We start from the raw sequence: 22,618 nt of genomic DNA on the forward strand, positions 1-22,618 counted from the left end.
TGTATAGGCCCAAACAAAGACTTGACTTTTACCTAACCTCTAGGGCTAGAAAGTTTCAGCTGTTTACAAGTCTGTTCACCAGCTCACTGATCTGACTGGTGTGGTATGGTAAAACCTGCTAGAGGAATTCACAGACTTTAACGCCCTTTGGATCACTAAGAAATGCAAGCAGGGCAGTCTGTGAAGAAATAACTTATTAATTTGTTATCCCTGTTGTAGGAATATGTTGGTCTTTCACAGTTCACTGACATGCTAACAGGGAGAGGAGCCAGCAAGGAAGATTGTTTAGAGGTTTGTGATGAAGCTATAGCTGGGCAGGATTTAAACATTGCTGTTCAGAATTGAAAGATCTGTGTAGTCTCTTGGATTAGTCAGGTTTATTTTGCATGCAGCCAATTGAAAACTTATCAGTAATTTACTTTAAAAATGTTTTTCACTTCTTAAAGGAGCAATGTCATTACATTTTAAGTCATTTCAAAATGAAGAAGAACTCAAACCTTCAGGAAAAGACAAATTATCACTGTAGCAAACTTTTTTCCAAGGTCTCCAAGTCACTGACAATAATTATTTGTTACTGACATCATTCCTCAGGAACATGTATGTATGTACATGAAAATGTAGCTTAACTAGTAAGGTCCAGAATACGTTGAAACATGTACATTGGACTTCTGTCAGTAATAACCATTGATAATGAACATAACATTTGTGTGTGTTTTTCTTTCTTTTTGTCTTTTGTCCAGTTATTCAATCAATTTGATGCTGATGGAGAAGGTTTTGCAGATGTAGAAACTTTTTTGGAGGTTTGAATTAAATTGCTAATAATTTTTTTATATACTTGCACCATGTAGTACTAGTCCAGTCATTTTGTGGTTGGACCTGCAACTTATTGCAACAGAAGCTTTCTTACCGCAAATCATTTCGAATAAGTCCCTAGATCAACATACTAAAATTCCCAAAGGATCCATGCATGGGAACATCTCGAAAATTTAACGGATTCTAAGTCGTGCCTTTGCGTAACATGAAAACGAGGCTCAAAAACAGAAATTCTGTTATTATGCTTGTTTATGGCCAGAATTTCATTCATTTCATCCAAAAACCATGAAATGTACTTCAAATATGCCTGAAAGCTTTCATCCGAAGGAAAAATTGATCAAAAAGTGGTCTGTAAGCAAAATAAATCTCATTACACTGTATATGAGGTGCGCGCGGACTGCGCGTGCAATGATTTTGCCGGTCAGTATATGGTCAACTGCGTTTGACGCATATATTAACTCCAGAACTTCCCTCTACCCTGATCCTTCTATAGGATGACCAATGCTACCAAGGAAGCTTATTTGCGTGTGAAAGGCTCCTAATTGCAAAATAACTTTGCTTAAGTCACTGTTAGCTGGTTCGGTGCTGATGATGTGGAACACCTTCCACCAAAGGGGCTGGTCAAATGTGACGATGGGGTTAGCGATGTTGTGGCGCCGCGCATGTTCAGACACAAATTTTTGGAGTGGAGGAAATACATGTGACGTCGCTTGGGTTCAGGTCCCCTGATGGTTACCCCGGTGGACAGCTTGCATCATTCCAGCCCATGCTGGGCGTGTGGTGTTAAAGAGCAGAAACGTCTTCCAAAGTATGTCCAAATTCGCTGTGGGATCTACTACTACATTTGCAACAACTACGTTATTGTACTCTATTTCCACTTGTGATTGCCTTGGCTCAGATGGCGGGCGTATCAGTATTTCTTTTTTCCAGCTGCTGAGATGTCTTGAGGACTAATCTTTCGTGTCGGGACTCGACGGGACGCTTCTTTTTCGGTTAGTGCCAGGAATGATGGTACAAATAATGCCCATGCCATGAAAGGTGTCGTTACCGTCAAGGGTTCGTAGATTATGTTCCACATTGTCAGCTACATACTGAACAAACTCTCTGTCATAATCCAGAAGCCATGGCGATGAAGGGTGTCTATTAGAAATCGCGATGCGAAGTTGTGATGGAGTTGCGTTGCTAAACCAACTTGTAAAGGCGCAAGAATCACTCTTGGTCGCGCCACCTAAACGATAGCCCGTCCAATTGATGCTAAATTCCCGTTATCTTTACCAACCAGAATACCCTCCAAAAACATCTTTAGCATGGCTGGGAGGAATTCAGCGCTTTTCTCAGCTTCTTTTTCGATCAAAAGGTAGATTTCGATGGATGTTTTATGCAATTTGATGTCATTCTTGATCAACCTTGAGGCAGTTCAGATTATACTTAATTTTTCCATATCCAGATCAACATCCTTTTGTTGTGAGTGAAATTTGTGCAGAATAGCTGATGCAGTACGTACTTTTAAAGTTTTCGTGAAGTCTTGCTTTCATATGGGTGCGGCTATGCGGCAGTAGTAGAGTCACCAAGATACTCCTCCATTTTATCCATTAGATCAATGACAGTAATTTGTTCGTCGTCGTTCTCCTTAAGAAAGCTCGCCACTTTGAGAAACGCTTCGTTTTTTTCTTCATCTTGTGGACGTCCGATTTTTCTTTTCTTACTATCAGGCTGATCTGAGGCACTGAATACTTTTGGCATTTGTTTTTTGGTCCTGAAGTTGACGCTGCATAGCTGATGGTAAACAGCACCGGCGGCCGGCAAATCATAGACATTTGAAATTCTCGCCTGTACTACTTCAGCCCAAAAATCCCCCCTTTCAGAACATGCCTCTAGTACAGTCTCTCTTGTCTCGAGGGTTGTCACACGGAACACTTCTCCTGGCTTTTTCTTTCGCTCCTCAAAATAAAAAAAAAAACAGTCCGTATTAAAGCTAAAGAATGTTTCACTCTTGCGATCCAATGAACGACGTTGGCTTGAGGTTTGCGAGCTTGCAATTTCTTGTTTCTTGGGCAATGTTACTACAGTGGAACCCCGATATAACGATATGCCAAGGGGGCAGTAAAACTATATCGTTATATCGAGGAATCGTTATATCGGGGTTCCGTCCCATACATTTTACTATTGCCGGGACATAACATATTCATCGTTATATCGGGAATATCGTTATATCGAAGATCGTTATATCGGGGTTCCACTGTAGTGTGGGAATACGCGCGGCGACATGTCTTGTGTACCTTTTAACCGGGAACAGTTTGGATGTTCTCATTGCACTCTGCGCTTGCGCGGTTTAAATCCTCACTTCCCTTCAAACGGAGAGATACTATCAATAAGTGTCATCTATGTCATCTTCAAGCGATTTTTGGCAAATGGCACAACACATTTCATCCATTTTAGGCTCTTGCTGGTCTAAAAATTACCAGGATACAAATTAGACTGTGTCAAAACGCGCAATAGAATCATAGAAGCTCTATGTTTAGTCCAATAAATTTCAGCAATCGGGTTTAAAACCTTTCGGAAACATATCATTCTTTATAAGTAGAAAAAGGATAACATTGTTCTTATTTTAACTCACTGCAGCATCGTATGCAGTGATCTCGCTTTTTAGTTTATATTTTCGAAGCCAGAATGTAATACGTTGCATTTCAACTGCGTTGAAAGACTCAAAGAAATACTGTAGCCGCAGAAACTTGCTAGAATCGCTTTAGAAACAATGCTTTGGATGTGATACACTATGATTCAGCAAACGGAAACTTCTCCATTTTGAAAGAAAAATAACTCTTGAAGAGAACTCAGAATACACTTACCTGGTCGGAGCACAGAACGTTGAAGTTCTCAAGCCATTTTGTTCGACAGAGATTAAAATTTCTGCAGGCGTCAAGCACAGCACACTACACCTGCGAACTCTCCCGCTTTGGGTGTGAGTCTCGGCTCCGAGTACAAAAAATTCGATCTCACGCCAACTCACGCTTTTCTTACTCTTTCCGCACGAAAATTAAGCTTTCTTGAATTGTATCACTGTTTTTGAATAAAGGTTTAAACAGTTCAACAAGTTTCATTAAAAAATAAAGAAATAAAAAATCGCTCCAGATAAAAACCAACTTAATGTCATTTAGTCCTATACACAGGGTTGCGAGTTTTAACATGAAAAGCACCTGAAATACACTTAAAATTAAAGCTGTGTACATATGAAATGTCCCAAATTAACTTGATTTCTAAAATAAAAAAACCTTCCCCTTGAGATATCGTTTCAAATTTTGTTGTTTATTTGACTTTTAAGGCATAAACACGCGCGTTTTTGTAAAAGCTTTATTCAGCCTCGTTTCCATGCATCTCAAAAGAGGAGCTTCTTAAAAAGCCCATTTTTTAATAAATTTCCCTTCCGGGATTTTCTGGGACTTTTGATATGTTATTAACGATAAGTTTCTCGGTCAAAAACCGTTGGAATTTCTTCTGTTGCAATTAGTTGCAGGTTGACCCATTATTTTTAGTAAAATGACTGGACTATACATGTAAATGGCAGTTTCCAACCACCAGCACATGAAAACCATTTGTACATGTATCTGTGTTGGGATGCAAACATATTATAATGTATTGAGCTCTAAATTTGTTCAAGGTGTAAAATGCATTCTAGATTATTTGCTTATGTTTGAGCAGTACTGCGTATGACAGTGTTGTACTGTCTATAGTAACTAATCACCAGACGAGTTTGTTTAGAAATACACCTGGACAGAAAAGGACACTGAATTATCAAATTTTCATGAGGACCTGGTACATATGTACGTGTACAATGACCAGACTTCACCTATGAATGATCTCAAGCCTGTTTACCATGTTTTCACAATAATTATAATTAAAATTTATCAGGCTATTGGCTGATGTTCCTTCTCTGTTAATATAGACTTTACAAACACTTGGAGGTGGGATAAGTGCTAAAGGGGACTTAAGGACTTCCATCAAGACACTACAAAACTGCTGTCTTACACCAGGTACAACAAATAACCAGTGTCCACTGCAACAAACTAAGTTATATGTAGCATAATTTAAAGGCAACTGTTCTGAGATGCAGATACTAGCATACACTGTACATACATAATTATGTATGTACATACATGTACACAAGGCCTTCCAAAGGGGGTAGCCGTGTCGCAATGCCGCATGTTTCGATGTCGCCTAGCCAACAGCTGTAAATGTCACTGTCATTTTTCCCGCTATTGTGTTGCTGTCGAACTGTGTCACTGTCACATTTTAGTGCCATAATATTATGATGTTGCTTGTCACTGTTAAAATGTTCCTGTGTCCCCAGTATTCAGAGTCAAGTAACATGTCGCTTTTACCCCTTGGAAGGCCTCATACACTATAGATAACAAAGCATGGCATGTGTTATTTCTCAGTAAACTCAGTTGCAGGTGCACTTGTTCAGTATTTCACAGTTTTGCTTCATTAACAAGACAAATAACTTTTAATTTACAGGATTTGTGGACACCTTTGCTGACAACAAGGAAGCAGTTGTGAATCATGGTCGTAAACTGCTCAAGGTGCGTATTCCACAGAAACTGCTGCATTTCTTTTTAAATACATCTAGCTTTAGTTACTGGATCTGTTTGGTTTATAACCTTGCTGTACCCTTGCTCTCTTCTCTGATGGTAACATTGTACATCCTGTTACTGTACTTTGTAGTTTTTGCTGAGAAACAGAGCCAGTAGTACATCTCTTCCTTTGCCTGCCTTGGAAGGATTCTGCAACACTTCTGAGATGAGACTAAAAGTTTTACAGGCATACATGGATGCACTAAAAGAGAAAGGTAATCATAATCTCAGGATCCAGTTGCCGTCCCGTTACATGCAACTAACAGTGAATGACAACAAAAATAACTTTTGCTAGCCACAAAAATTGCCACCCCACAAATTTATAATCTCAGTGAGTCACTCTGTTCTATCCCAAGATATCCCACATATTTCTAAGTACTACAGCTGTACTTATTAATTTCCTTATCAGCTGAAGTACAGAAGCAGGTACCATCAGTGGAAGAAGGTGAAGTGCTCAAGCCTTTGATGAAATGTTACACAGCACTTGAAGTTTCAAGCAGCAAGGGAGACATTTCCAGGTGCTTTAGTATGACTGCAAATCTTAACTTTTAAAAGAACTTTGCTTATGTAAAATGAAATCTAATTCAGGGCGCGACAAAAGTGCTGTCCGATAGCCCGGGGCTAAATCTATTCAATAAAAATACAAAAATTAGACTATAAAATTTAAAATTTAAAACTAGACTATAAAAATTTAAAAACTACGTAGACAATAAGATTTAAAAATGTAAACTAATCGATACAAAGATTACAGGAACAGTTGGCTTCGGTAGTCAGGTTAATATTGTTCAGTAAATTTTTAAAAATAGGTTGTTCCATAAACGTGAAGTTATGTAGCGATAAGATTTATGCAAAAACTTTGATTTAAAGGTAGGCTGATTAAGCTTACAATAGCCTCTTACATCATAATTGCTAGAACGCAATGAGAACAATTCCTTGATGTAGCTTGGCCCCGTAATAAATGAAGATTTATAAAGGAGGATTAGGGCTTGCGTGTATCTGCGATGCTCCAGGGACTTAATGTTTACCATCTTAAGTAGATCGCCATATGGAGTTGTCTTGGGCAGATTCATTAATGTTCTGATAGCAAACTGATTAGTAAATTCTAGTTTGTTAGAAAGTCCAGATGAAAGTCCCACTAAAACAGGTGCGCAGTATTCCAAATGTGGTAAGATGAAGGCCTTGTAAATATTGATCATCACATCAGCAGGTATAAACTTCCGTACCCTCCTAAGAGCAGCAACCTTAGCATTGACTTTATCACATACAGATTTAACATGGGCCTTGTAAGTTAATGAGCTGTCTATAGTTAAGCCCAAGAGTTTTAATTCTTTAACTACATCCAAGGGTGGCTTGGTACGATCTGCAAAAAGCTGGATATGGGTTGGATTGTCGCCCAATGGTAACACTTGCGTTTTTGCCTCATTTACACTTAAGTAATTATCCTCAAACCATGAATGAAGCATATCAAAGCTATTCTGTGAAGTGAATTCTAGAACATTTGGATTGCGGTTTGATAAGTATTGAGTTGTATCATCAGCATATAATCTCAAATTAGCATCAACAACAAAGTAAGTGAGATCATTAATAAATAAATTAAATAGAAGTGGTCCCAAGATTGATCCCTGAGGAACTCCATGCTTGATTGTTCTCCAATCTGAGTATGAATTTCCAATCTTAACACGTTGCTTTCTTCCACACAAATATGAGCGAGTGAGACACAAGGCACTGTCAGAAAAACCATAGGCTCTCAACTTTGAAAGAAGAAAGCTGTGGGACACGGAGTCGAATGCTTTTGATAAATCCACTGCAACTGCAGCGCAATGTTCTTTGTTATCAAGCGTGGCTCTAAAATCTTCCGTCATTTTAAGAAGAGCGGTTGTACAGGAGTGACCCTTTAGGAAGCCAGATAATTTATCACTTAGCACTGACTTGGAAAACACCAGCATTTGATCATGTTGGACCCTTTCAAAGATTTTAGACAAGGATGTCAGAACAGACACTGGGCGATAATTGATTTTGTCCGCTGGGCTGTCCTTCTTAAAGAGTGGAGTCACATTGCTACATTTCCACAGACTTGGCCACATATTAGCTGATATACAGTGGTTAATCAGATTGGTAAGAGGAACTGCCAGAGCCTCAGATGACACTGCAAGGACCCGCGGTGATATGTTGTCAGATCCGGTGGCCTTGTTAGGTTTGAGAGAGAATAGAAGATCCTTGATATAGCCCACATTAACGCTGGAAAAGGAGAAATGCTTGCAGTTATGTCTCCGTCTGATTTCATTGACACTAGCATGGTAGCCTGAGTATCAGGCTTTTCTAAGGGGTAGGGGGAAAAGGAAGGAGCGCGGACGGAAAGAAAAGCCTGACACAGACGCTTTAATTCCAGTCTTCCACCCCTCACGGCGTGATAAGCGTCAACCAATCAAATTCATTTCCGGTTGTCAAAAGACACAATACATCTTGCAACAATATTTATAATGCCGATCCCGGCATCAATAAAATGCAAGTAATCAACGTTTTCACGGAACATATATCTTGTCCTTACACGGCGAAAATTTCGAGAGTTTAAAGTATATCTTACAAATAGAATTGAGCAAAAACAAGCTAGCAAAACATGTGGCAAAGAAGTGTGAAACAAACAGGAAACCACGCAGCGCAGACAATTATGCAATGACCTCTAGACATTTCCTTGGCCACAATCTTACGGCTCTATTTAATACATAATGCCTCTAAATAAAACAGTGCCCCTCAGAAAGAAGTGAGAAGCAAATTACGTCGAAAAACCGAATTTAACACAGAACGGCAAAGGGTACAAATGTCACAAACGTAGGCCCGTCACCTTTATTTTGCTAAAACTCCGAGGACGTCGACTTTCCGTTTCACAAGCAGCTTTCGAGGCATAATTTCTGTCCTCTATTACGTCTAATTCCAGGAAAAACTGTAGAGCGCCTTTATGAGCCGTTTTGAATTCGTTTTATTTCCGGTGGTGTGACGTCAGGGCCCATTGTGAATTACCCAATCAGCGCCACATCCAGAATCTGGATGTTTGACATGACCCAATCAAAGCGTTTGTGTCAGGCCTTCCTCTCCTCTTTCCTTCCCTACCCTCCCCCCTCCCCTTAGGAAGGCCTGATACTCAGGTTACTAGCATGGTTAACAAAGTTACTCTCGCACATATTTGGTATGTGTGCAGAAACACCGTCTGTAAAGTATTTATTAAATACATTGGCAACCTCAGTGTTATCCGTAATCAATCTGCCTTCCTCCAATAGTTGTATATTTTGTTGTGGAGCACATTTAGAAGGCAATAAGGGTTTGAATTTTTTCCAGAATTCGCCTGGATGGGCACATTCAGTTGAGGTGCGAATGAAATATGATTTCATAGATTTGCGCTTTAGGGTAGTAACAATGTTTCTTTGTTTCTTGTAATTCTCCCAGTTATCTTGAGTTCTATTTTTCTTAAATTTCCTCAATAGGATGTTACGCTTTGAGATTGCAGAGGATATTTCAGGCGTGATCCATGGTAGCTGATCCCCCCTAATAAATTTCTTTTTGTGTGGCATGTGTTGGTCTACAACATCGTACAACAGCTGATACCAGTGTTCACAGATATCATCAACATTGTCGTAGACGTAGGCTGAATCCCACGGGATTTTACTGAGATCATCTAGATATTCCTCTCTTTCCAAGTTTTTCATACTTCGATATTCGATGAGCTTTGGTGGAGGTCGTTGAATTTTCTGCTTTCGTATGGTGTACCGGTAGATTAGATCATGATCACTTATACCCAGTTTCATTGTTCCACTTAAGGCAAACCGCTCAGGGTTGCTGGTGAGGATGACATCAATCAAGGATGCAGAGTTGTTGGTTACACGCGTTGGTTCAGTAATTGTATTAGACATACAAAAACAATCACAGAACTCAGTTAACTGAGAATCTGCCTCAGTATTGCCATCGACATACATGTTAAAGTTGAGATCGCCAATAATGAGCAGTTCATTTCTGATGTTAAACAGTGACTCAGCTGCAGAGTATATTGATGGCAAAAAATCTGCTGGCTTATTTTTTGTGGGAGATCTATAGCATGCCAGGACAAGGAATCTTGAGTTGTTGTGACCCTTCACATCAATACAAATTGACTCCATGTTGGGTGGCTCCAATTTCAGTCTCCTATAAGCAGACACACCATTCCTGATGTATACCAACAGACCACCACCTCCCTTTTTCTGATCTTTCCTCATGATTCTGTAACAAGGGTGCTGTAGAAGAGTACTATCATATGTAGAGTCAAGTTTAGTTTCCGAGATGGCAAGAATGTCAAATAAGCCTTCATTGAGAAGAAGTTTAACTTCATCAATCTTATTCCAAATACTGTTGATGTTGATATGAGCTATAGACATATTGAATTTATAATAAGATAAGACGTTGGTCTTGAAGCTAGATATTTCGTCTTCTTGTAAGTCAGTGGAGACCATAGAAGAATCAATAGAAGAGCTGATTGACGAGTTCAGTGTCGTATTAAAGAATGGCAAACCTGACAATGAACACGGCGGGCAAATCCAGTTAAAGGTATCCATTTGTTTGAGGCTTGTGTATTGCCTTGGCGTGACACGTCCGCATTTTATATGGCAACTAGAGTCGCAATCGTCGCAGCTTAAAGCTCGATGGTCTCGAGCAATAGATTTGTGGCAAACAATGCACTTTTCAGGGCCAGGGTTTATATTGACATCGCCACTAGTGATAAGGCGAAACAAGTGGAAGCTGCAATCTGAATTAGAATAGTAGTTGACCCTTGACGCGAAGTAGCCTTTGCCACGAGTTACGGATCCAATATGGCGGACATGCTTCCAAAAGCAAATGTGCCGACTTTCCAGTGCATTTTCGTCGGCGTTGCCACAAAAATGTGACCAATTGATACAGTTGTTTCTTCCGTAACCATTAAGATTGTTTCCAACTAAGTGCGAAGTAATAACTGTAAGCAAAATCACAAAAAGTTCGGAGAAAAGAAATGGCCGACCGACCGCCATGATGCCGCTGACCGCGTCGCTGCTAGTGGATTGATTGGTCGGGCTAGCGTCTTTTGACCATTGATTGCCCGACGGGCAAGCAACATTGGTTTTTTCTGATGGCAAACTTCAGAAAATAATGTGTGCAGCAGGCAGTTCGGGAGGGAAAGTGATTTTCGTCTCACCCTGCTAATTCCAGCTGTGCCCATCATTTGATATTGTAATTACCCAACTGTGATCGAGAGAGTCAGTATGAGAAGTGAAATTATGTGTTGTCCAAGAATAGAATATGTTGTTGTTCGTCCTTCGTATTCGAAGATGACCATAAGACATCTAGATTCTTTGGTGAGTCCGCAGATGGCTGATAAGGCCAATCTGGGCAAGGAAGCCTCTCCCACATGTGGAGCAGAAGTGGGTAGGGGCTGTGCTGTTTGTGCTGACGGCTCTTCCCTTCCGTGCTGCTCGCTTCTCCTCGGCTTGACGGGACCTGCGTTTCTCTGCTGCCTGGGCTCCTTTTGTGATGCATTGGCGCCAGGAGGGTCTGTCGGAGGCAAGAGACTCCCAGGACTCAGTGCTGATGTTAAAGTCTTTTAGGCAGACTTTCAGACTGTCCTTGTAGCGCTTTCGTTGCCCTCCAACTGTGCGCTTGCCAGAGGAGAGTTCTCCGTAGAAGAGCTGCTTTGTCAATGAGATGCCAGTGCCGGGAACGAGGATGCATCCACGATGTCTTGTTGCGGGTTGGCAGGCGGAACATCGTGTTGGTGATAACCAGGTCGTGTGAGGCACATAGTCTAAGCAGGAGGAGACCATTGCTGTTGCATTTTCCAACTCCATGTTTTCCGATGGTTCTGTGCCATGCTTGGTGGTCAGTGCCGACGCGTGCATTGAAGTCTCCCAGGATGACAAGCCTCTCTGATTTTGGAACAGAGGCTATGAGGGAGTCGAGCTCTTCATAAAACCTGTCCTTGATCTCATTAGGGTTGGTCATGGTTGGGGCGTAGGCACTAATCAAGGTGACATTTGTCTTCTGTCCAAGTGGCAGCTGCATTTTCATGAGACGATCGTTGTGACCCTCAGGAATGCAGGCAAGTTGACGGACGAGTGTTGTTTTAATGGCAAATCCCACTCCTGCCTCCCGCCGCTCTTCGCTGCTGCGTCCGCTCCAAAAAAACGTGTAGCCGCCACCAGTCTCTGTCAGCTGGCCTTTGTCGGCGAGGCGAGTCTCGCTAAGAGCCGCGATGTCAACTTTGTAGCGATCAAGTTCCCTAGCCACTAAAGCTGTCCTTCTCTCTGGCCTGTCAGCTTTAGTGTTGTCAAGTAGAGTTCTAACGTTCCAAGATGCTAAGGTGAGCACTTTTGATTTCTTCTTTCTCTGGTTTCGACCGCAGAAAGAGGGATCCCCGCCAGTTGCGGTATACTGGCCAGGGCAAGGTGAGGCAGGCTATGTTTAGGGCACCTTTTCTAGCCCCGTCCTCATGCTACGGAGGTGAGCAGAGCGATCCTAAAGAGGGCTGCTCGGTCACTCAGGAGGCTGCCGGACTCCACTGCTGCCTCGGTCCAGTGAAGGGCGACCACTTGTCCTGAGCCGCCTGTGTGCAGGTTCACGACTACAGCTCCCAGTGTATCCTCACCTGCTGCTTCGCCGATCCCCCATCGCCACAGGACTTGAATAATAGGTGGTGGTGATGTCATGACTTGCGTGTGACTTGGATTAAAGTGAGGGAGACTTGCGCAGGATCAGCCTCACTCTCTCGTCCTGATGCGCCGTATCCAGTGGCAAGACAAGGTCGAGACGACTGGGGACGGACCAGGATGCAGGAGTTGCCGGAAGGTGACAAGTATGCCATGCAACCGCCTCACGGGACTCCACTCCGGTTTTTTTCTTTCAGGGCTTACTCCCATAGCCTTTGGCTATCCCTAGCCACCACAAGGCAGTGGAACCGTAACCCTGGTCAAGGGAGGCTAAGGGTGTACTGACACTTGCCCAAGGCGTCCACCCAGGCTAGTGGAGGGAAGGAGGCGCCTTACTGCTCCATTCTAGACCGGCTCCAAGCAAGGTCTAGCCACTGTCCAGGAATAGAATATAGTGCTCAACACATCTGATTCATCAGAACTAAAAGTTTCAACCTCAATATCTCAAGTTGATACATCATTTGACAAGGCCACTCCCTCCTCCCCCATCCCCCCCCCCAAAAAAAAAAAAACCTAGATGGGCATTGGTTGTCACTGTAAATCAAAACCTTATAATTAACTATATATTATTAGTGATTTGTTAGTGGTTATAAATTAATACCTGTGTTTGAATGTTCTAGGTTGACAAATGGAGACCCAAGTTCTTACTGGCAGTCAGATGGACCAGCAAGATCTCATTGGATTAGGTATTATTCAGTTACTTTGTGTTACCTCATGCAACTTTTATTCTCTTTGTGGTTACCAAATGGTGCAGGTTAATATTTCTCTTTTCATCTCTTTCAGATTACGAATGCGGCCGAATGTTGTTTTAAAACAGCTGTCAATCAATGTGGGTTCATCTGACCAGAGTTACATGCCACAACATGTTGTTGTTACAGCAGGGCGAGATGAGCAGAATCTCAGGGAAATCAGTGACTCTAGGATACCCAGGTACCCTCACTCAACATAATTATCATTTGTTGAATTCCCTTTTAAATTACTGATTTACGTTACATTTCTTTAAATGTTACTTTGAAGAATTTGGAGATACATCAAGATAGTATTCCTTTCTTATTCTCATCACTTGCCTGTTTGCCAATGTATATTATTTTCCAAGGAGAAATTAGATATTGGCCAGTTTAGAGAATTGAAGAGAGAAATCAATAAATATAGTTAGGTGTACTTTAAGCTGGAGTGGTGAATGTTTTTTCGTCAACCACTAAACAAAGTTGAGTCACTTACATTCCTTCTAGTGATGTTAAATCAACATTTGAATGATTTCAATTGTTTGACATAATTATTTTAATAAAAGTAACTTTTGCAGGATTAAATTAACATCTTGATTAATGACAATTAAATTATTTAACATCTTGTGTATTTGATCCTATCAGCCAGTTCAATGGAGATTTTGTTTTAGTGGAGAATGTGAAAATTCCTTATCCAGGTGTGTAACAAGCAAATGGTTTGTGCAATAAATTAACTTTGTTAACTGTTAGGTTATTTCTACATGTGTATGCCTCAATACATTATGTAGCTAATTGAATTTCACAAATCCCGAAAGTTACCAGTACTAGTCACAAGTACAAAGTCTGCAGGGTACCTCTTTTAATGTAACTTAGTTCATATGCTTCTTAAACAAAGTTTTAGTACATAGGGGTAACAGGTAACCCTGAAAAGTTGGGAGGTGTTGTTGGATAAACTACAATTTTAATATATGATATCAGATTTTTTTTTCTTTTATTCCAGTGATACAGATCAACATTAGGAGATGTCACAGTGATGGCTGTGATACAAGAATACGAGGAATCAAAGCTGTTGGCTACAGGTGAACAGCTAAATAATCAAATTATCATTCTTTCTTTCCAGTCTGCCTGTTTGGCACTACACAGTTTCTAGGTTTGCTTGTCAAAAGCCCTGGGGCGGGGGACTCCTATATGAAAGGGGCAGACATTTTGAAAAGAACCCCTAACAGAGACCAATCTGGGTGTTGCTGTAGGTTTTCTTGACCTAAAAGATACCAAAAAACTAAGAATAGAGTTTATATTTGTATAAGTTTATTTCTTAGTGTGTAGTCCTGAACGATACCATTATGGCTAAAAATATTGGCGTTTTGTCCGGAACACCATAAGCAAGACCAAAAATCCGAAATTAACACCCTAAGCAAGACAACTAGCATCCTCGCCCCTTTCATATGCGAGTCCCCTCCCCCTGGGTAAAAAGCAATATACATGTACATATCTTGGTAATTGCTGGACTTTTGTTTTAGAGTTTTGAAGAGTAAAGGCATGAGTGTTGGTGATGCATCAGCTGTGTGGTTTCTGTCTGTTCTGGGAGCTACTGCGTCAGCTGCTATGCCTATGGCACCACACCTGAGGGATGTTATCCTGTCTCATACAAGGTACAATACACTACATACAGCCTAGAGCTATACAAACAATATGAATGCTCAGTAAAAAAAATATAATAAAAAATAACGTAAATTTAGACGGAGGGAGCTCACATAGGCCAGAGGAATCCTCTTTTAAAGAGGCATGTTGCTATGTTAATAAACTACATGAACTGCTTGTGGTGCATTAAAGCAAGGTCCAGACATAGAGTGTACATGTAAACTATGCAATCCATACATTTTGTTTAGTACTTTCCATTTATACCGGTAATCTAGTATGAAGGTTTTTGGCAGTGCCAAAGAATGTCACTTCTTGATTGATTGATTGATTGATGAGGTTGATTGATTGATTGATTGATTGATTGATTGATTGATTGATTACATTTGTTTGATTTTAAAGGTCAGCCTTAAGCCATATGAAGGCAATGTCACTGTCCTTAACATCGCCAGACAGGCCAGCATCCCTATCTTTTCATGTTCTTGAGGAGATTGAAAATTTCCTTCATTCTGTTGTGAGGTGAGGTGTTTTTATAAAATTAATGTAAGTCCTTGTCTTGTTTCATTGTTTGCCTGATTAATTTTCAAAGGAACATCTATATGTTGTTTCTTCCTATTAGTTGTGGAGCACACCTACATGTAGTTTCCTTTAGTTTTATCTCCCATGCTCTTGTTTCTGTGTTGCTGGGTCATTGTCATTTCCACTGGATTGAACATTTGGATAATCATTTCATATCATTCTATTTATTTAAATTTTCTTTCAGATTTGAAGGTTCAGTTCAGCCAGAGAGCTTAAAGATTTTATTGGAATATACTTTAGCACGTGGAAATCTAACAAGTATTTTTAAAGTTCTAAAATTATTATATGGTAAGTAGCACAATATTTAGTTGTGGTGCAAGTGAACATCTTTCGACCTTAATTGTTTCTTTAAAAGTCTTACTCTCCCTATTTTTAGACTTTGGTGACTAATTCTTAAATTCTGATGTTAAAGATTATTGTAGTTTGTGAAATTGTTTTAAAGTTCTTGTCAGTTATTGAATAATTAGTGCTTAAAATTCTTCCTGTAGAAATTGCTCATGAAGATTTTGCTGCTGCTGAAATTGTGAAATCATTAGAAGATGTTCAACTTAAAGCTACAAAGCAACATGGTAGGTAACATTACCATGCTCACTTTATGGAACACCTTAAGGGGATTTCAAATTCAGAGATATGTTTAGTGGTCCCTCTTGAATTGTAGGGTTTTTTAACATTTTGGCTTTCATGCCCTTCATCAACATTTGTTTTGGTAAAATTCTGGTGATCCTGTCTAGTCTGCAAAAGTGAGCTAGCTGATGGACTTGTTTAGCTTGTAAAACCCCAGAACTATAAATTAACACATACTGCACTCAAACTGCATTCATTTGCATAAACTGCATTTGATGGTTTAATAGAAAGTGTGACTTAAACCAGCCCATGAACATATCTTAAGATACATGTGTATATTATAGATGCATGTATGCATTGTCACATGTTATCTAGCTGCACAAAAATGCGGCCTTGTAGGGTTAGTTAACAATAACATGTGAATTGCAGTATGTAAGTGTCTGTTTTTCTTACTGTCAGGTGTAATGTTAAAGATGTCTTTATCATCTTGTGATGGAGGCCACAAAGATAACCTCTCCAAACCAGAAAATGTTTTGACAGACAACTGGTCATCTGAAGGTATTTCTCATTCACTCCATTCTAAAACCAAGCAGTTTAGCAAGTAAACATATAAAACTGACAAGTCAAAATTTTGTCTTGTTTAGAGTCGACACATACAATGTATGTTTTAGCAGTGTTGTTTCACAGTACATGTTTTTGCATTCCAGTTTTTAAAGTGTTGTTGTTGTTAAAGTGTATAGAACATAGTTGTCCATAATAACTTAAACATGTGTTCTTTTTTTGTCTTTTTTTGTTTAGCTTACTTATCAGAAAGTGGAAAGACAAGGGTATCAATGATGTTTTCAAGTGCTGCATCTGTTCGTGTGAAACTGACAAAGCTAATCATCAAGGTTGGTACTAGCATATTGAAGTATCATCTCTGGCAGTACGTCTTTTTTAGACTTAACTGCAAGGTTTGTGTTGTTGTTTCATGGTAAATAAAATCTAAGGCCAGGTCAATGTTTATTGTATTTTTATCTTACATTTATACAGGTGTCTAAGGGGGAGATTGGTCCTTCACATGGCCTGGTGTTCGTTCTGGATGATTTAAAAAGGTGCAGGTTGAATCTGTTTAACTTTTTGCTCTTTCATGTTAGACTGAAGACATTGAGTTTTGTTCAGCTTGGCGAACCCTAGGCAAACCCATTTTAAATAATACCTGCTTTAAATATTATTTTGTGCAAATAGAGGAGGGAAATTTCAGAGATGAAAAAGAGAAAGAACGTGAAGGAAATGGACATGAAACAGATGTATTAAGCAAGTACAATGACTGGACCAAAGCTACATTCACAGACTACTTAGCAAGGTCTGTTCAGTTACTGAGCAAGTCCTGATACTAAAGATTCTAAATCTGTTTATAGTAATTAAGTACTTTGTCATTCACTTTTCTAAATCCTTGTTTCAGCTGGTTTATATAAACTTCCTTTTCTAAATTGGTGTTTCCTGCTTTCTTAGTAGTAAACTAATAATCTGGGGTTTCTTTGAACAAAAAAATGATTAAAGATGAGAGTTTGAATGTGTAATTATTTGATAAAAAAAAGTGTTATTCTTTAACAAACAAGTCAAGAAGTTGAGGATTTTTAATTGCAACTTACAGACTTTGTATAGCTGGAATTCACACAATAAAATAAATTGGTGAAAACTTATACTGTATAACAAAACTGCCAAGCAACCAAACACATCATGAATTTAATTTTTAAATCAAGCAAAAGACACTTGCTTGAAAAAAAAAAATTGGGTGGTTATTGTTCTTGTTTTTCATTGTTTCCATGCTTAGCTCCAAGGGAAAATCAAGTGTTGGTCAAGATGAACCAGTGGCCTTTTTTGCCACAGAGGAAGACTGGTAAGTGCTTTTACAATGTACATTTAACTGTGTACATGTAGGAATAAGTGTACGGTATATCTTGTAAACGTCATTGCAGGAATCAAGATGAAAGATTTTCAAAGCTTACTTCACACAAGCAATACAAATACAGGCACAAATGCAAGGAAAAACATGTGTAAACTGGCGCGCACAACTTTCATTTGCACTTGCTTCATGCGTAATTATTGCTGATGCAATTGAAGCACAAGTGCAAGCAAGTAAATTGTGACCTGTCAGCAACCTTGGAAAAAGTTAAATACACCTCCATAATTATTTTACCTTCTTTGGTCTTGCTTCTCAAGTGTGAACATCATATAAACTTGTATGATTCTGTAACTACAAGTAAATGTTGCTTTTCAGGGATGAAGTGGAAGTTCATGTAGATAGGATTTTGACTGGGAAGGTATGCTTGTCTTGTGATAGATGATATCATTAAATGAATGTTCAAAAACTTGTTATAAGTAGCAGAAATGTTAATAAGGCTTCTGGTATTTCAAAAATTGCTTAGATATTGCTGCCATTGACACTTACATTAATATACACCATAAGAGAAGGATAAGTACTAATTTAACTGGCTTTGATAAATACAAGTTACATTTAACAAAACACAACTATTTAATAATAATATTAGTAATATTATTTTGTATTTTTATCTTATATTCCTGTTTTTTTTATTTACAGTATGTTGTGGTGAAGTTCTTGGGAGCAAGAAAGTTAAGCGCTGAAAGAATAGGAGTGCTAGGATTGAACTTTTTTGGCTACGAAGTGAAGCCCAACTGTCCTTTAAATGATGATTTGCACTTGGTAATGTTTAGACCCTTTTTGGCTTGCTTGACAATATTAAGTAATGAATATTAATGCTCTAAACTCACATCAAACTATTTATGTGAAGCACCAGTAAGAAGAAAAACTTCAAATGTATAACATTTTTATTAGTTAATTCAACTATTTTCTAGATTATATGTTTTACATACCGTATGTATCAATTACCAGGGGCGGATCCAGGGGGGGGTGGATTGGGTGGCTAGCCACCCCCCTTGATCCACCAGAAAAATAAAAATAAACATATTAAAATAGAAAATAAGGACAATGTCCATCCACCTTTCATAGTCAGGCGGCCGTTCAAAGTTAAGAAAGGCCATTTTTCCAAAATAGGAGATTTTCAAAAGGCCTGTTTTATGAGCTTTTATGAAGTTGTTCCCGGGCCACTTTGCCAAGGGTTGAAAAGTTTCACGCATGTGGGTGAGCAAAAAAAAACCCGCATATCTGTTCTTTCCTGTAAGTTCCTGGCTTGTCAACTTTAAATTTCAATCACTGTTCATTTCATAAGAAGTAGACGTTTTCTCCGAAATATAACTCAAAGTAAGTTGAAGAAAGAATTTTTTGCCAAATTATCAAGGAAAAACAGTGTTTTAATAACTTAATTGACAGCTGTATAAAGCTGCTCAGAATCGCGGAAATCACGTCTAAGAGGCTTCAACTTTTTAAAATTTTCTGAGGGGGGCATGCCCCCAGACCCCCCTAGGGGGAAGGAGCCTTTGGCTTCACTAAATATGCGTCGCAGATCCAAAATGATTTGCACTCCACTTTCAAAAAACTGCCTAAAAGCCCGAACCCCCCCCCCCCCTACCATAAAATACAAACTGGGGCTTGAACAATATAGTAAACAAAAATATTGGTAAACAGCCACCCCCCTTTGAGAAATTCTGGATCCGCCCCTGATTACCACATGTTTTTTTTTAAGTCTGCTGTATTTGTTGTCAAATAAATCATAATGGTTGTTTTTATTCCAGAATGATGTTGCCCCTGTGCCTTGTGGAGATACAGTGGAAGGTTCAACTTTGTTTATTAGAGTTCTTTCGTTTCTTGATGAAATGGCAAAGGACCAGGTACTGGACACAATAACGCATAGTTTACCCTTAACCCTAATGTGATTTTTTCATAGCAAATTGTCATTAGCAGCATTTAATTTTCTTGGTTTTCTTTATTTTTCCAGATTCGTCTTAAAACAAGGCCTAAAAATCCTCCATCCTTTAAAGAGAAGGTACAAACATATTGTTTTTAATATAATTTGCCTTTTTTTCTAAGATATTGTGCAATTTTTCTATGATATCGTGTTTATTGTGTTTGTTGTTGTTTTTGTTTGTACGTTTTTCAGGAAGGTCAGCTGGAGATGAGCAGTGTCAGTCTTGAGCTAATCTGGGATGTTTATTCACTTGTTACAAGCAGGTACAACTTAACAATATTATCCATACCTGTATTATGTACATTTGTAATGTCCATTAGATTTTCAGATTTAAATTCAAAAGGATAGGAATTGTGAAAATTAGCTGACAGTGTCAAATCGAGTTTGAATGGGCTTCAGACTGAGTTCAAAGTGCGACTTGTATGCTATGAATGCATTACTAATTTTAACATTTTGTGTTTATAGCTCATTTAAATAAACCATATTAGTTAATTATTATGATAAAATTAATGCCATCAACTAACTGATGAATCAACATTGTAATTGTTTCCTTATTGTTATTTTTTTAGAATTTATTATCATTTTTCACAAAAAATGGAATCATTGATTACTGTATTAAATTAATTATTATGGCTCATTAATTGTGGTTTATTTACAGGGGAGTAACACATAAGAAGATCATCGTGTCAAGTCTGCTTCTTCTTCGTCTGTTTCACCAAAGCCTTCCATACTTGAAATCCAACATCAGAGAACTGGCAGCTGACACTACTGACAAAGCAGCATTTGAAAAGGTACTCTACTACATACAGGGATGGTGAACATCAAAAACCTGTTTATCGTTTTTGTTCCAAAATTACACCTCAGCATCACAGAATTCCAAAAAATACGTGGATGGTTTTATGATCTCATAAAGTCCAAAATGTATCAACCTCAATGTTGCTTTTCACAAATAAATATAATGTAAAATGTATAATTAATAATTTTAATGTAAATGTTGTGTAATGTAAATGTTGCTTATAGTGGTCATGCACTTAGCTTCGAGATAGCTAGTTTACAGGCATGCCACTGAAAATAGAGGAAACAAATATTTTAAATGAACATAACATGGTTAAAAATCCCCACTGGCAGGAGGCAGGCCAGTTGGCTATGTACAAAGCGTGACGGAGGATTTGAACTCGGGACTACTGAGAAACAAATCCAGCTAGTGGCAGGGACATGTCTTGAACCGGGGACCTCCTGATTACAGCAGTAGCGCCCTAAACCACTTGGCCACGCTTGCAACTTTTAACACCACACTCGTGATGCATTTGCTTTCAGTTAACTTAAAGGCTCACAGAACTTGTATATTTGCACACAGTCATGTATCATGAATGGTTTTTTTTTTCAGCAACAAGAATTGTCTTCCAAAGTATTCACCCACCTGTGTGAAGTTGTTGATGATGACAAACAGTGTTACGATGAAAAAATCCATCAGATTGCAAAGTTGATTATCTTGGAAGGTAAAAACCTGAGAGGCAACGGTTATTTTGTATAATGTCATATGTCTTAGATTTTTACATCCTTTTTATTTGCGGACACTACAACAGAACCCCACCTTGTTTAATTTTTTTTCTATCAGGTGCAGAGATTTTCTTCCCAGACTCACAGACAAGGCGGAGTCATTTGCTGTCCATGGTGGATCAAGTGATGGAAGAAAAGAAAGCAGTATCTCTAGGACTGACTTTTGAGTCACTTTGTAGGTTCTTCAGCAATAAAGATGCCAGTGGTCTTCTTGGACTTCCTAATGCTGTCACAGAGGTACATGTATGATCTAGTCATTGGCAATATTATCAGAGTGTTGTAAAGCCTAAATCATGATCTGGTGTATATCACATAGTGCCACTTTTTAAGAGAGATGTCCTGCATGTTATTTAGTTAGCCAAATACGTTTGGAAGTATTTTCAAGAAGATTTATCTGACATCTTTCAAGGCACTGCACTGCCACCTTTTATCGAACTATAAAAACGCAGATTGTTCAATAAGATACTAATTCAGTTGTATACAAAATTGTTTTTTTTTTTAGGACGGGTTTGATTGTAAGCCTGTTCTTGGTGTCATGGCCACACTGTTGTCTGTGGCATTTCAGGAGGTTTGTGCAGTGATAATTAATGTACTTTGTAATCTTTTTGTTTTAGACCAGTTTCAATTGAGTATCGTAAAACAACAACCAAAGTTGTCACTCTAGCCAATCACAAAGGACACAAACAGTTTAGTGAACCAATCAAAACTCTTAGCAAACACAGGTACCTGTGCAGCCGATGCGAAGCGCAGGAAAACGTGTGTGAGCAAGTCACGATTGGTTTTGGTTTTACTTCTGAGTAGGTGAAAAATTGGCACGAGTTTTTTAAACCAATCTTTGAATGCAGTAAAAGAAAAACCATAGGAAAATGTGTATTACTTTCGATACTTACGTACTTAAAAATGGCATCTTTGAACTTTACATTTTTTTAATTTCTATTATTTCATGTTTAGTGCCTTAACTGTTTGACAGCAGATGATCAAAGTCACAGTGATACAACATCAAACCTAGTTCAGTTATTGTGTGCGATGCAAAGAAGTCTCCTAACATGGTGCAGCACACAGATTAAAAGTGGAAGTTCATTTGGTCAGGATGTTGCTACGATTCTTATCACAGATTGTAAGTACATGATACAATCCAGCTCTGTACAACTGTGGTACATTTTTGTGGTTAAAATTTGGTCGCACAGCACTAGAACCCACACAGGTTCAGTATGCATTCTGTTCAGACCTTAGCTAAAGTGAATGATTCTATCTCTGATATGTTGTTGTTTGTGTGTCTTATCGTTACAGATGTCAGCATTCTTGCGTTCAAAGTGTTCATGTCACTACAAGCAGTGAATGACGCACAGGACCAACTAACTGTCATTGATAGGCTTGAACATTCATATGTGTCAGCAGCAATGAGGCAGCTGGTAGGTTCACAATAATAAATAAATAAATTGACATCATTTTACGAGGGTTGCACTTTATAGTCTTGCGACTAACAAACCTGTGGCCCCATGATTCCTGATCGAATTGGAATTTGGAAGTGTATCTTT

At 38.9% G+C, this 22,618-nt stretch overlaps 1 protein-coding gene across 3 annotated transcripts in view; it reads left to right on the forward strand.

The window, feature by feature from the left end:
* LOC144631639 (zinc finger ZZ-type and EF-hand domain-containing protein 1-like) overlaps window positions 1-22,618 on the forward strand; it is a 54,447-nt gene that overhangs the window by 3,190 nt on the left and 28,639 nt on the right. For all 3 annotated transcript variants that reach the window (XM_078490120.1, XM_078490122.1, XM_078490121.1), the window contains exons 5-34: window positions 220-291; window positions 741-800; window positions 4,757-4,844; window positions 5,329-5,393; window positions 5,536-5,659; window positions 5,854-5,962; window positions 12,766-12,831; window positions 12,929-13,075; window positions 13,516-13,568; window positions 13,871-13,949; window positions 14,391-14,522; window positions 14,911-15,027; window positions 15,272-15,375; window positions 15,576-15,656; window positions 16,111-16,209; window positions 16,450-16,541; window positions 16,684-16,745; window positions 16,895-16,996; window positions 17,468-17,533; window positions 17,915-17,957; window positions 18,236-18,358; window positions 19,348-19,443; window positions 19,551-19,598; window positions 19,713-19,783; window positions 20,179-20,311; window positions 20,908-21,019; window positions 21,139-21,317; window positions 21,583-21,648; window positions 22,032-22,197; window positions 22,371-22,492. In XM_078490120.1, the coding sequence (XP_078346246.1) occupies window positions 220-291; window positions 741-800; window positions 4,757-4,844; window positions 5,329-5,393; window positions 5,536-5,659; window positions 5,854-5,962; window positions 12,766-12,831; window positions 12,929-13,075; window positions 13,516-13,568; window positions 13,871-13,949; window positions 14,391-14,522; window positions 14,911-15,027; window positions 15,272-15,375; window positions 15,576-15,656; window positions 16,111-16,209; window positions 16,450-16,541; window positions 16,684-16,745; window positions 16,895-16,996; window positions 17,468-17,533; window positions 17,915-17,957; window positions 18,236-18,358; window positions 19,348-19,443; window positions 19,551-19,598; window positions 19,713-19,783; window positions 20,179-20,311; window positions 20,908-21,019; window positions 21,139-21,317; window positions 21,583-21,648; window positions 22,032-22,197; window positions 22,371-22,492 (2,877 nt within the window). The remainder of the gene's footprint in view (window positions 1-219; window positions 292-740; window positions 801-4,756; window positions 4,845-5,328; window positions 5,394-5,535; window positions 5,660-5,853; window positions 5,963-12,765; window positions 12,832-12,928; window positions 13,076-13,515; window positions 13,569-13,870; window positions 13,950-14,390; window positions 14,523-14,910; window positions 15,028-15,271; window positions 15,376-15,575; window positions 15,657-16,110; window positions 16,210-16,449; window positions 16,542-16,683; window positions 16,746-16,894; window positions 16,997-17,467; window positions 17,534-17,914; window positions 17,958-18,235; window positions 18,359-19,347; window positions 19,444-19,550; window positions 19,599-19,712; window positions 19,784-20,178; window positions 20,312-20,907; window positions 21,020-21,138; window positions 21,318-21,582; window positions 21,649-22,031; window positions 22,198-22,370; window positions 22,493-22,618) is intronic.

This window comes from Oculina patagonica, chromosome 12 (genome assembly GCF_052425735.1).
Source record: "Oculina patagonica isolate OP01 chromosome 12, crgOcupat, whole genome shotgun sequence".
Lineage (NCBI taxonomy): Eukaryota > Metazoa > Cnidaria > Anthozoa > Scleractinia > Oculinidae > Oculina > Oculina patagonica.